The sequence below is a fragment of the Dermacentor andersoni genome, chromosome 1, assembly GCF_023375885.2.
Source record: "Dermacentor andersoni chromosome 1, qqDerAnde1_hic_scaffold, whole genome shotgun sequence".
Classification (NCBI taxonomy): domain Eukaryota; kingdom Metazoa; phylum Arthropoda; class Arachnida; order Ixodida; family Ixodidae; genus Dermacentor; species Dermacentor andersoni.
In genome coordinates, this window is record NC_092814.1 from 309116379 (window position 1) to 309131490 (window position 15112).

The following is a 15112-nucleotide window of genomic DNA, read 5'->3' on the forward strand; positions in this document are numbered from 1 at the left end:
AATACGCAGCACCAAGCAATACACAAACAATACACAATGTGCGGATTTTCTGACGCCACCAGCGTAGCTGGAAGAGCAGCTCGACAGAAAAGAACAGTTGATATCTTTGTCTGGCTGACCATTTTCCAAACGAACGTTTCACTTGTCTAAAGCAGTGAAGAGGAAGCGTTAGCTCGGGTGCTCCTATCTAAACACATATAAAAGCAGAATTCGTTTTTCTCGTCAACCACTGCGCCAAATCTTGACGAGGTGTGTTGCTTTTAAAAGAAAAAAATTCAAATCTAGTTGCTGTTGGTTTCGAATTTTTGATTTAGGTAGTCAATTTTTTGTTAAAAATTGGCAAAAATCGAAAATTTTCAGAAAACGAAACTATCAAGTTTACCATTCTATAACTCAGCAATGAAAAATGATATCACAATACTGTGAATTGCATCTAATAGTACATCTACAGCGGACAAAATTGATATGTTACACGTGAATCTTCAGAAATTCAGTAGTATGAAGATACAGCTTTTGGAGAACCCTAGTACACAACGTAACCAATTCACGTAAGATATAAACTGACAAATCGCATTTTTCCGCTTTGAATAATCTAATGGATGCCGTTTACAGAACAGCGATATCTGTTCTTGATGCAGAGAAATAATTTTTTAACTTCGTGCTTCTATTTTGTTTCACACTTTCGAAGTTTTGAAAATTTGTTTAACAATATTTAGGACTTAAATCAAAATTGCGCTTCCAACAGTCACTAGAATTTAACTTCATCTCGCAAATGTAACAAATTTCATTAAAATCGCTCGAGCGGTTATCTCAAAAAAAGCGTTTCTGCGTTCTACGTGTATTTGAATAGGCCGCGTCGGAGTTGGGCCCGAGCTAAAGCTTCCTCTTAATGCGCATCAATTCTTTTGGGATAGATTTAAACATGAATGGCACTTGAAATTCGCTGGTGCTTTTATCATAATATGTGTACGAAACTGTACTTATGCAGTATCTCTCCGTCTTCTGAGATGTTTTATTTTTATGCAGTGTTATCTTAAATTATGTGTTATACTACCTAAGGATATCATGAAAAGCCAACAAACAATGACACCAAGGGAAACATAGGGAATGTTACTTGTACTTACTAACTGAAATAAAGAAATGAGTAATTAATGGCAATGAAAATGGATGAAAGAACAAGTTGCTGCAGGTTCGGAACCATCCCACGTCTTCGCATTACGCGAACGAGAGCATCACACGTTCGCGTTTTTTTTTTTTCATCCACTCTCATTGCCATTAATTACTTTTATTTATTTCAATTAGTACGTACAAGCAATTTTCCCTATGTTTTCCTTGGTGTCATTGTTTGCTTCTCTTGATATGATTAATAAAAATCGGGACCCCCGGTTAACCCCCTTTCTTGTCGTTACTACCTAAGAATGGCATATATATGTCTAACGAATTCTTGTAAGTTTAGTGCACAAACATAATTTAATATTTGATTCTTGTCATTGTTATGGAGTCGTGAACGACATGTCAATATCCTTATCAATTTTCCTAATTTGTTTGATTCTTGCCTGCCTACTTTCAGAGTAGTCACCGTCAACTATGGAAGCGCATCGAATTGCACTTTCTCTTTGTGACATGTAAACGTTTGAAGGTTTTCTCCGTAGCATAGCCTGTAGACGTGTGCTGGAACTGCCCCTATAGCATCTTGTAAACTTGCTAGACCTGTTTTTCTCAGGTAAAAAATTCCCCGGCATGTAGGCCATGGTACTTAGGAGCCCCACTGTACTCTAACGGCGAGCACCTGCAACATTGCCCACAGTTTTGGTGCAGGTAAAGACTACACTTAAAATCAAGGTGTTTATAAGGCTCCTTATGCAGACGACTTTTTTGGTTGACTTTGGTTGACAAATATGTAACAATGATACATCCAACCCGTAATGCTGTTAACATCATGTTGTGTACATGTCACTGCCCCTCTCGTACGACGTGTCTGGATACACTAACGCAGTATCATCAGCGTACTTGTAAAAAAAGGGAAGACAGTGGTAACGTATTGAGATCATTTGTGCGTGCGTTCAAACACAAATGGTCCAATGGTAGATCCCTGGGTAATTCCATAATTGATGACCTATATTTTTTTTGCTCGTCAGATTTCCTGATTTTACTGCTTGATAGCTTTCTGCAAATGGCATTGGAAAAAGAAAGCTGCAAACTTCTCTTTAAAACTCATTAGTTGCAGCTTGTTGAGAAGTACAGAGGGATTTACGGTGTCATGTCTAGCTCATATGAAAAAAACAACAAGGCAAGAGCAATTTTATGGTTGTGTCACAGCATAATTCCCACCGTCGATAAATATATTACATAACCCTTGGTAAACTTAATAGAGCGCATCAAAGTTTGCGTCAGCGATTAGTGTATCAAACTCAACGCCATAAAAAAACAAAAAAGAAAATGTTCAATGGGGAAAGTTTTTCTCTACCGCACACACGAAGCTGATCCAGAACATTCACCGCTGTTGCAGCTGAGAAGCATCCCTCGAACTGGGAATAAATGAACTAAGAAAGTAAGAGTATTAAAAATAAGGAGTATTTCAGTCCAGCTAGATCATAACCCACGCAGTACGTCAAAGGTGGCGCAAAACTACACTGTGTAAAACTGCGCAGTATTGTAAATAGCATATTCCTCTTCAAAACAACTTCAAGCATGTTAAAAGCTCAATTCATTTTCGGTAACGTGAAAAAAAGAAAGAAAAAAATGAAACAGATGAAAAAACCATTCTAATAGTCCTGCATAGAAACTGCGACTTTATTTCGCGTGGTCTCCTTTCTGTATAGTACTGTGTAGTGTAACTGATCAGTGAAGAAATTCCGAGAAAGGTGGACTCTTTCTCGATGCTGTCTCTTTCAGCAAAGCGTCGGCGCCGCCCTCATCTTCTCAGCCGCACTCACAACGCACACGAGTAAGTCACTCACCCCCAGCTATAACTGGCACCTCAAATAGTGTTCCTTATCTCTTCCAGTATTCGGCATACCGGTCACAGCAGCCAGCATCATGTTCGGCCTAATGGGCACCTACTACGCTGCCGTTGTAAGTATACGTGTGCATCTCGTAGACTTGGAGCTCGACATCGACAGGAAAACAAGGGGGTTATAAAGCTGAAAGGAGTCCGGCAATGTGGATTTGCATCAAACACGAGTAAACGACATTCTCGTTCCTACCAGTAGACGACACTAACTTGATTTGGGAAGTCACCGCAAGGATCGATCACACGAGACTTGAAGAAAGGGACAACACGAAGCGGTACTGACAACTGATGATTTAATGGAACAAACGTCGAGCTTATATAGCTCAGACAGACGTGTGCACCCGAAAAGCAACATAAAAAAGCACCCGAAAAGTCTCGTGTGTTCCTTGCGGTAACATCCCAAATCATGAATCACCAACTGACCTACACCCACACTCTGCTATGGGACACTAACTTAATTGAAAGAGTTGCTGCTTTCTTTCTGCAAACATGTATCTGTGGCGATAACCGCTTGCAGCGCATGCGATGCCTCCGTACCTAGTGTATAGAGAACTGTAGGTATCTTTCAAGGTGTTTAAAAAAAAAAAACGTGTCCAGCCTGTGATCGCGACCGATCTGGCGTAGCATGAACCTGATCTGCTTGAGGACCCAGCTTTGGCACCGACCAGTGCCGATGTCTTTTTCAAGTAAAAATTATGACTATGTTATATACGCACGTATCCTTTCTTCGAAGAACGTTCTGCTAACAACGCGTGAGCACGATCCAACTTTTATTTACATTTCGTTTCATTATTCTCTCTTTGTTCTTGTTTCGTAACTAATACATGTATGTACTCTGTGACTAATAGAGAAGGAGTAGCCGGCAAATACCAAGCTCACAAAGTTTCCTAGACACGCGTATAAGAAAACTAAAATTAGAAGAATCAAAGAGAAATTATTGTTACTTAAGCCGGCAATGCGAAAATAAACGAGGAAACTAAACACGCGAGAAAAATACCATGATCACTGGAAAGTTGCCAAGCGAATTAGGGTTCGACGACGAACGATTCTTAACCAATGATATGCTGCAGTTTTATGGGCGCTCGACAGCCGCAGAATTTTCGTGCTATCAATTGGAAGCATGAAGTATTCGTGCAAATTGATTAAGCACGTACATAAGAAATAATAAAGATGCGCAAACAGGACACGGACAAAAAAAATTTTGAAGGTCCTCCCAGGCAATGTGGGACCTGACGTTATGCGATGCATTTGGCAGGTATCTGGTTATCCAGCGTTGTATAGTGTTCCGCAAAGGCATACCACGCCCACCAGCGCGTTTGTGTATATCGAGTAGTTGGGTGAGTGATGAGAGCGCACATGTGTGTGACGTCACCAGCAAGACTACGACCACGTTGACGACGATTGCATATTGCCGCTGTCGGGAGATCTGCTGCGGCCGTTCGACGCAAATTCATACAGGGAGATTATTCGTTTCTGCATAGTTACTGAACGGGCGTTGGCGAGACAAACGCGGATTGTGACGTGATGTGTGACTAAGCGTTATACAATCGTAAGCACCTATGTTTGTGTCATGTGGTCTGGGTTAAAACGAAGATGGTATTGATACTCCGGTGAAAAATATGTCACAACGTGAACAACCTGGGTTTCTCATGAAGGCGATGCAACGTCTCAAAGTTTCTGCATAGCGTTGGTTCCTACGAGGAACATACTACCGAATGTGGGCCGATCCCGGAGATTGTGCAGTCTAACAGTGCGCCCAAAGCGCGAGGTGTTGCGAGGACAGAAGACGAGAAAGTGGCACGGGACGCACGCGCGAACTGCCCCTCAAATAGCTAGACGGCTTTGGAACGAGAGGATGTAGTCGTGGCCTAGTGGTTAGAGCACTGGGCTACTCTGTTTGAAGCGTTTGCCGTGCTCTGCCCTGTCCCAACTTTCTTTCCGTTAGTCTTAATAGCGCTAGTAACTATGTCTCGGCAAATGCATCAACACCCACTAGCCCAACTTTCTGCGTTAATTACTGTGTTTGAAGCCAGAGGTTCGATTCCACTGTCGGTCATGCATGCTCTATTACAAAGGTCCGAAGATTGGCGAAACACGCTAGACCTCTCTAAGGTGCCCGGAATGAGGCAAGGAATGCTTCGCTGTAAAACAGACAGACAGACACACACATATGCTTGCAAATCTACTTCAAGCAGTTTATTCTTGTTACCATGTTACTACGTTGGACTCCGTGGACATCAACGTAATCGGAGCAGTCAGAGCACAAAGCAAGGTTTAGTTTGTTATTTGTACAAGGTGCAGTTCCTTCTACTTTCCTCGTTCTGCGCACTGACGTGCTCCGATTACGCTGATGTCCGCCAGGCATAAAGTAGTAACATCGTAACAAGAATAAGTAGCGCATTTGTGTCTGTGCATGTGCTTTTCTTTCTGTTTCTGTCCACTTCACGTTTCATTATTATTAATTATAGAATACCAAAGTGCCTAAACTGCCACACTTATGAACACATTCTGCGTTCTTCGTCGCAAATCAGACCCCGAAAGATATTTCAGTGGGTTAACACTTTGCATAATCCCAGGCACTCGGACGACGCCGCATGGCGAACACCAAATTCTCATTCGGCGCGCGAGACAGGAGCAGGAGTGAATGTACAAAAATCATTTCTGCCCTTGCCGTATGCAAATAGCTTCGAGAGTTCATTCGGAGACCACCCGCTGTGATGATGACGACGAGGAGGAAATAACTTTCATTAGCCTCACAGAAAAGGAAGCATGGCCCCAGTGCGGGCCTCTTCGGTATTGGCTATAAGCACTCCTAACCCAGCACACTGGTGATGTGTTGCACCGGAAGCGGTCACCACATTTTTTTTTTTCGAACTTAACACTTACGGGGGGGGGGGGGGGAAGCGTTTTTTTCAGCGGCTGGGACGCTCGTTTCGAGGTGACCTTGAAAGCGTTGGTTTTGTTTTTCACCTCTCTCTCCAATAAGAGCCTCGAGAGTTCGGTTAACGCCCTGCGCCCCGTCCCTCGCGCAGGCGGGACTCCGGGGTGTCGTGTGGACGGACTGCTTGCAGGCGCTGATCACCCTGCTGGCGCCGCTGGTGGTCATCGGCAAAGTGGTGTACGACTCGACCGTCGGTACGGTGACCTTGCGTCCCTTGGACGACATCGAGGTCGATAAATACATACTCGAGTAAGTGTACGTTTTGTTCAATGCTCATCATTGTTCAGCTACTCAACTGTAACAAAGAAAAAAAAAGATGAAGAAAAAATGATCGCCTTTGATCCCCAGCGCGGTGCTCCCGCTCCTTCTTGGCTCCTTTAGCATACATGGCTCCTTTTAACGAACACAGCATTCTATGTGCTTGTTGGGACGTTTTCCTAATTGCTTGATTGCACTCATTTTCATTGCACATCAGGTAACTGTAGGTATTTAATTATTTAAGTCTTTTATCATTAACAAGCTTCTCAGTTGACCGGACGTCCAGTTGCGAGCGCCTACATCAAATAATATGAATAGGCCACATTTTTTAACAAAGCGACTTCGCATAAACGTTATATTTCAATTTGTTCAGAAATTAGAACACACTAAATATTCGATTCGATACTAGAATTGTCCTTCTTTTCAAATAGTCGTGTTCCAATTGATTCTGAAATTTCACTATTCGGACAATCCTACAAAATGTATGTTGTACGAGGTATTAGACAAGTTTTTAGCAAGCTACCAGAGACGCGTACTTTATCTCTTAGCGCATCGCTTTTTCCTTTTTTGTTGCGCTTAAGCGTAAATCTGTTAAGACACGGATGGGCATTTCGTCCTTACGCTCATATCGGAGGCACGCTCGGCTCTCTCTCTAAAGCCAAATGTGTCGCTATAGACCCCCATGAGCCCTACCTAGCTATCTTCTTTAAATCTTCGTCAGCCTAATTTATGCCTCTCAGTAAAGGCATCTCTCGCTTCCTCTGAGCTAGCACCAGGGTTTCTGCAGTATTCGTGGGGCGCGAAGCAGCACAGTTGCCTAGTGCAGCTTTTGTCAGTGGCATTAGTATTTTCCATGCATTTATTTTCCAAGGCAATAGCGCTTTATCGGGCTAAAGAAAGAAAGAAACCGGCTCGTTCTATTGCTCGGTTAGAAAGGTAAAAACAAAGCTAAATGCGCTGGATGGAGACGCAAGACGCGCAATTGGAGACATAAAAAACATCCATATATATATATATAAACAAAACACATATATACACATACAAGGCTCTAAAGTATAGTTACTTTTGAGAAGTTCGTTTTTGAAACCCAAATTGAATTTCGCTTTCGTGTAATGAATAGATGAGCCGCCGTACTGCTGAAGTGCGCGCTCCACGAGAGATGCAGGTGAAACAAACGTATTTGAAGCTCGCTGAGTCATCTTCCCTATCTACGTGTACATGCATCAGTTTGATCATGTGACGTTATTTGTCGTGCTACTCTCATGACCACAAATCCGCCGAGAAAACGACATAATTTCTGTCAGTATATCTACAGGAGTGAACCAAGTTTTCACGTACAGTAATTCTTCGCTATAACAAAATATGGCATTATTAGAAATATCGCTTTATTCGAAGTTCGTCGCAGTCCCGTCAGCGGTGTATGCCTTTTTAACTAAATTGCTTGGAGTGCAGCGGCACCGCAGTCAGTTTAGTACGAAATGCGAAGCGGCAAATTCGCACGGGACCGCTAGGTGCGCGTCACAGAGTTTAACCGTTTGCATTTCTTGGTACCTATCTGAAAAGGCAAAGAATGCTACGCTTGCAGTACTGCAGCACAACTAGCAGACACTACATAGTGGTAACTCCTCTGAAATAACTGTATGACGTCATGATAACCGACGGACGAGGCCGCTGCGCGCCAACAGTCTTTCTTTTTCTATCATCTTACCCCCTCCACTCTCTCCGTGCAGGGCAGCCAACCAAAACTACGCCTAGTTAGCTTCCCTGTCTTTCTACGTGGTTGTTCATAAGTATTTAGCCTTACCCCGAAAAAAATTGAACTAGGTAGCTGTAACTGCGACACTATTCTACATATTGTTCCAGAAAGCCAATGCACTTGCGAAATCTGTCCTACAGCCTCTTAAGTCCTTGCAAATGAAATTCTTCCGTCTGGTGACGCAACCACTCATTTGCAGGATTAGTTGCCTCCAGAACACCCCCGTATTGTTGACCATTTAGCTTTTTTGAAGATTGGCGAACAAGATAATAGAAGGAGTCAGGTCGGGCGAATAGGGTGGATGGGACATCACTTGAAATCCTGAGTAGGTCAGTTTTCACATTCTTACACCCGCAATGCAGCTAGGTGTTGTCATGCAACAGGATTACATCTTTGGAGAGCTTTGCTCTATGGTTTATATATATTTTTAAAGCGAAAGCCTTTTTAGGCTCATGGTGAAGTTTGTGTCAGCAGACCTGACTGCCGGAGTGTCCGCCGAAGCGCCATTACGCCATATGAAGACATATTAAAGAATGAAAAATGATTGATAGTGACAGTTAGTTAATGATAGCTTTATAATAGAGATTGGTAGAGGGTAATAATAATAATAATAATAATAATAATAAGTAATGACCGGTATGTCTAACGACGAATTGTAACGACTCCAAGTGATTACAAGTGACTAAAAATGCTTAGTAATGACCAGCAATGACTAATAATGAGTGAAATGACTTGTAATGACTAGCAATGACTACGAAATGACCAATATGTATAACGACGGCTTGTAATGACCACAATTGATTACAAATGACTAAGCATGGTTAGTATTGAGTAGTAATGACTAAAAGAAAGAAGAGAAAGAGAAGAGGCAAAGAGAAAGAGGCGAATGATAAGAGGAGGAAGAGTAGGCTTTCGCCGTCCACCTCTTAATAGAGATCTTAAGAGACCCTGTAATTTTTTTATGTTTCACCGCAACTTTGTCTATACAGCACCGTAATATTCTGAATTAATGGCTGAACTCTCTTGGAGGTCATCCACCACCAGAACTAGCTTTCCATCAAATAAAGAAACCTGTTTCGATTTGCTTCTGCACCGACCTTTGCACACGGAACTTCTTTGGTCTGGGGAAACCACTGTGCTTTCATTTCTTAGACTGTTCATTTGCCTCGAGATCCTAACAGTAGACGCATGTTACCATGTTTGTCCAGACAATCTGATCAAATTTTTTTCGAAATGTTCCAGAACAGCCACCGATGTCTGCACACGTTCTTTTGCTCACTTATCAAAAGCGTTGGCATCCACTTCGCTGCAACCTTTTTCATTTTTAAGTAGTCGTGGATAATTGCACCAACTCTAACGTGATATTCCCATATATGGAGCAATACGTTCGGCTGATTATCAGTGGTCCGCTATAAACATGTCACGCATGGCTTTAACATTCGCAATCACAGAGACAGAAACAGCACTTCCACTGGCTTTGTCCCTTTCAACGCCAAATTCGCCAGCTCTAAAATTGGCAACCAAACGCTTAACGGTAGCATATATGAAGGGCTACAGTCATTCAAAGTTCGTTATATTTCATTATGGGTCTGCTTCCAACATTTCCCTTGGAGAAACAGGAACTTGATTGTGGTTCTATGCTGTGCAACACCGAAGTTTTCTGGAGGTGCTGTCATGTTCATATTAAACCGGATAAATAATAATAAGCTTACGACATATGTAGCTGATTTTTTTCATCGTGCAATATAAATGAGCTGTCTAATATGCCTTACAATTTACAACCACCTAGTTAAATTTTTTCTGGGTAAGGTTAAAATAATTATCACATTCCGTACATCTATCTATCTATCTATCTATCTATCTATCTATCTATCTATCTATCTATCTATCTATCTATCTATCTATCTATCTATCTATCTATCTATCTATCTATCTATCTATCTATCTATCTATCTATCTATCTATCTATCTATCTATCTATTTCTCTCGTCACTGTTATGTGGCAACTATCGAGCGCGGATTTGTTTCACAAATGCCTTTTGCGAGCTTCGGCGCTATTAGAGTGCGCGTCCATCTTTCCTTTGGAGACTTTAAAGCCTCTCTACTTACAACAAAGTACCGCTTATAACGAAGTCAATTTCTTGTCCCGACGGGTTTGTTATCGCGAAGATTCGCTGTACCTGTTTTACATCCTCAGATTACTTGATATTTGAATATTGACTTATTTCAACGTGACAGTGCAGGGCGCGTCAAGTTTTAGGGAAAGTTAGAATTTTTTGAGCGCGAGACATTCAAGGTATCCCTGCCCGCTCTCTCCCGTGGCCCACGAGATCGAGAAAGCAAATGACGGCTTAACTTTGAAACACAAGCAGACGTAAACACTGTACTGTGAATTATCCTTGCTTAACTGAGTTTCGATTGGATTCCAGCGTCAGTATGGACCTGACCAAGGAGGAAAACGTGTGGTCCTGCCTAGTGGGAGGCTTGGCATCTTTCCTCTACCGGCTGGGATTTGACCAAATGGTTTTGCAGAGGTACCTCGCATCGAGGAATCTGAGCGCTGCCCAGAGGTGTGTGCAACAAAAAAATATTATAGACAGCTTCCTAAGAGGATGCTGCGCAGGTGCCTTGCTAACAAATGCCCCGGTGCAACCGCATAAACGTCTACAATGTGATAATGTTAAACGGGACGTCACATTTGTAATAAAGCCAATACAACTGGAACATTTATTCGTCTTTGTCGGGAATAAGTGGCTGATATAACTAACTTAAAATAGTATTGGCGTCGCATGGAACGCGAACAGTCGACAGCCGAGCACGGGCACGAAGTATAACTGAAGGTAAACAGTACGTGCCGTCTGTCAGTCATCACCAGAGACAGGCGGGCACATTCGGTTTGCCCGCAGAGTGCGAGGGTGCTTGCCCAATACTGCGACAGCTATGCCTCTGCTCTGTGTTTTTTTTTTTTTCTCGCTTCCTAAGTAAAAAAGAAAATAAGCAAGTCGGATAAAATAGAAGAAAAGCTATCGCATGCAGCAAGGCAAGCGTACTCGCACTGTTCGCTAAACCGGATGTGCGTGCCTGTCTCGGTTGATGACATCAAACAGTGAAATGCCACGAGCTTATTCGAGGCCGTTTGAACTATAGAAAAGAAGCACTCATTGAGTGCAAGTCGACTACATTTATTGAATTACTTTTTTGTTTATTATTTTTCTTGTACCTATATGCAGGACTGCCATAGTCGGAGTGTGCTTTTCTGGGTTGTACTACCTTGTGCTAATGGCAGGAGCGGCCGCCCTGATATATCGGTTTAGAGACTGCGATCCGATGCTCTCGAAATCGACTTCGACCCTGGACCAGGTAAAGCAAATCGCGTTTCGCGCACTTACGTCAACGCTCTTGCATGAGTGGCGCACAATCGATGCTTACGCCTTCCTGCAGGTCCTTCCGTTCTACGTAAAGAAAGAGCTGGCGCCTGTGCTGGGCTTTTCAGGCATCTTTCTCGCCGGGGTCGTGAGCTCCTCAACAAGGCGAGTCGTGAAACCACCTAGTGCACCGCCGCGGCTTATGTAGTGCATATCTTGGGAACTGTCGCCGAAGTGTATGCGATGTCAGTACCGAACCGGTTATATCTAGGCCGGTGTAATTTAAGGATTCGTTCTGCCCGATTCCAGTTCTTTCTCATCATCCACCGGTTACGACCATCCCACGCTGTTGATAACGTGTACATATAGTCAGGGCCCGGCTCGGGCCACTGCGTAAGCAAGGAATAAAGGAATAGGAGTAGAATAAAAGTATTACCTAATCCTTATATAAGTAACAAGCTGCGTACCTTAAAAGCAAACATACCAGAGAGAAATAGATTGGATATTCCACACTGCTCCCTCCACTCTCTAAATATATACAACAGGCAATTATCTAAGCAAAAAAAAAAAAAAAAGACGGGCTTTCACATATTTATTATAAAATAGATCAGTGGCACGCATTTTATCCACATTCCTTAAGTGTTATACTTATTTCTTATTCTTACCCCGACCTAATTGTTATATACGTAACAAACTCCATACCTTAAAGGGCCCCTCACCAGGCGCCATTGCGAATTTCGGTTATACGCTGGAAGTTGTTACGTGTCCTCTAGGGAGAGTTCTGCCGCAAAAAAAAAAACTTTCAAATTGGCTCATTAATAGCCGAGATAGAAATACATCAGTGCCACCAACCCATGATCTCAGGAGGAGAGCTTCACCGCAAACATTGACACTCTCTCCACTTGCCCCGTCTAGCCTCCGCAAGCGAAATTCCTTCCCTGCGTTCTCCCATATACCGAACCTCGAGGATCGCGTGACGCATACGTCACGGGCCCCGCCTTCATTTTTTTTTCACTTTCTTTTGCGGTGCGGCGCACTTACGCTGACGGCGTCGCGCGCGAGCTGTTGCGTTCGTCTCGCTTCGCTCAGCGCACGACTTTCCGCGCTGTGCACGAGGACACCTGACTAGCGGTATGTCTGTGCTTCACAAATACTGAGGCAGATTACACACGGATCAGGGAGCATGATCGCGCGCTGGAACACGTAGAAAGTGGCATAGTTTCGGTGTCAGCGCGTGCGACTGCACGCCGTGGAAAGAAGCAGACAAAACGGAATTACATCTCTCTTGCTGCGGTGCGAAGTAAAACAAATACACGCAGACATTTTATTTGTGTGCTTTATTTCTCTAAGCTTTAATTCGTATGTACAAGCAACATATTACACAAATAACTGATCTTGCCTTCAATAACTCTCGAAGTTACGAGTCACTGAGAGCGACGTCACAGCAAAGACACATGTACGTAGGCGCACTAGCACGTATACGTCATCCCTCCGGCTTGAAGCGTGGCACACGCGAGGAGAATGGCAAACGGCGTTCGGTTTGAAATTTCAGCTCTTTTCGCGGCGCGTAGCGATGTAATACATAGCAGACACGATCGTTAGAGCACATTGTATGCAGGGTGCTTGTCAGCTCAACATGGCCAGACTTGGTGAGGGGCCCTTTAAGAGCAAACATGCCAGAGAGGAATATGTTCCATATTGTTCCCTCGACTCTTCAAATGTACAGGGTGCTCAAGATTAAGCTTTATGGTTTTCTTAATATTAGGCATTGGGAGGCACGCGAAGACCACCTGTGCAAATAAGTTATGTGGCCAGGGGGACACAAAGCGATATGATAATTATCACTGTCAGCAGCCCAATTAACTAAAATTGAATAGTTAATTTCTTGTTGACCGCAGTATAAGCGGGTACGTTTGTATTGAAAAGTTAGGGGCAGTCGTGTTTCTGCGTAGTATCAGTTGGAAGAATTCCTCTGTCGGGTCTGTGCTCCGAGATATCCGACTCCAATTTTTCATTGTCGTTCGCATGATTACGCATGCAAGAGAGTGATCGTCGGCGCAAAGCTCCTCCCTGGTGTGACGCGGCTGTTGCGTGCGGCGCTTATTCTAAAAACGGGGCGGACCTAGGCACTGGCAAACATGAAAACTGTCCACCTTCCCCTCTCGGCTGGTGAAATAAAAGATCAGAGAACCCGGAACAGCTGTCGCAACAGGCGACAACGCAGCCTGTAACGATGGCGGCGGCTGCCATGGCGAGATAATGGCGCGAGCGGAGAAGCCGGAGGGCAGTGCGCGTGCGTAATGGTGACTGGACGAGCGGGCATGGTCCTTGCCTGGGCTACGCAAATAAAGTGACTGCTGATTTCCGAGTACTGTAAAGTTTTATTGCAATCAAGAGCAATAACTGCACGGCACACCGACCGCGGTTTCGCCAGCCGTGGGGTCATGTACGCATGTCACCATTTACATGAAGTCACACTTTCGTTGACATGCGCAGAAAGTTCATAGAAAGACACGTGCCTCTTTCGAAATACACACTTGAACGTTAGCGCTCTCGTCATTTCTATGTCTGTCCCTCGCTTTTTAGCGCTATTGAAGTTCCGAGCATTACTGATCTAACGTGTCGCATGACTCAGCACATCCGAGCCATCTTTACGGTCACTGCGTAAGAGTCGGTGCGCACTCTTGAAAAATCGCCTCCACGTGGAAATAAATACATAAATAAACTACTCCGACAACGAAAGCTTACTCCGTATACTGCGTTCTAGATTGAAGAACTGAAATATGAGCTAGATTATGCAGATTCATCGCGGGGACACGGGTCCCGTTGTCCGTCCCCTTCAGATGTGTGTTCTGTTTGGTGTCCATGACACTACGATGCGTTTCATACGGTACGCAGCAAGTCCATAAAAAAATGCCGGCAGCCTTAAACTCAGGCGCGGTGATCGTGTAGGTCGCCCGTGGCCAGCGTTTCAATGGCCGTGGCAAGAAAAGGACTAAAAGATAAAAAGCGAATCTTACAACGGCGCAGCGTACGCATTGCCAAGAAGACAATGTTACAACAAATTATGTATTTCTAAAGTCAGCGCTCCTACTTTAACTCTCATCCCAAAGCACATACGTACACCAATAAACTAAACCATTATCTTCCTCGCCAAGCATCTAAACAACTGAGTATTATTAGAAGAAACATAATTATAAAGAAACGTAATAAGAAGAAACATGTTTTGTTTGCTCTTTAGTGAGTTAGCAATTTACACTCGAGGCACATTCGTGTAGTCGACGGCCCATATAGTGCCTTACTGCGTTGGGCTGCAAAAGAAAGCGACGAAGCCAAGTGGATGTGCCCTCACGTTAGGCTCAATCAGCTGCTGTTGCATATATCTACAGGGGAGCGTTCTGCATGCCTTCTCTGCTGGCATGTGAGCGTTGTGAGCACAGTTTCCGAGCAGTTGCGTGCCCACCGTGGTGTGTTTACTGTTGTCTGAGCGGAGCGGATATGCACTTCAAAGCCACGCACGCAGTAGACGGTTTTCATTTGTCTTTCTCATCTCTTACACCACTGCGAGAAGCCATGCTAGCTGCCAGCTGTCTCTGCTACGCAGCAGCAGTTGCCTCGCGTGCTGTGTCGAGCCAGCATGTCGCTCCCGCGTATTCTTAGAATGCCGTCTGCGGATCCATCGGCGTAACGCTAAAACTCGCTATCGGTTTCCCGGTTTCGCTCACCGGGCGAGACCGCGCAGTTTTTTTAATCCTCTTATTTAGGGGCGCCTAATTAGA

General features: G+C 43.9%; 2 protein-coding genes across 4 annotated transcripts in view; one reads left to right on the forward strand and one right to left on the reverse strand.

Moving 5' to 3' along the window:
* LOC126548047 (zinc finger CCHC domain-containing protein 24-like) overlaps positions 1-15112 on the reverse strand; it is a 226764-nt gene that overhangs the window by 180519 nt on the left and 31133 nt on the right. The gene's annotated exons all lie outside the window — the stretch shown is intronic.
* LOC126548046 (sodium-dependent multivitamin transporter-like) overlaps positions 1-15112 on the forward strand; it is a 35478-nt gene that overhangs the window by 6581 nt on the left and 13785 nt on the right. For all 3 annotated transcript variants that reach the window (XM_055063370.2, XM_055063372.2, XM_055063371.2), the window contains 6 exons: positions 2896-2947; positions 3008-3075; positions 6046-6203; positions 10398-10538; positions 11199-11328; positions 11410-11498. In XM_055063370.2, coding sequence (XP_054919345.2) covers positions 2896-2947; positions 3008-3075; positions 6046-6203; positions 10398-10538; positions 11199-11328; positions 11410-11498 — 638 coding nt within the window. The remainder of the gene's footprint in view (positions 1-2895; positions 2948-3007; positions 3076-6045; positions 6204-10397; positions 10539-11198; positions 11329-11409; positions 11499-15112) is intronic.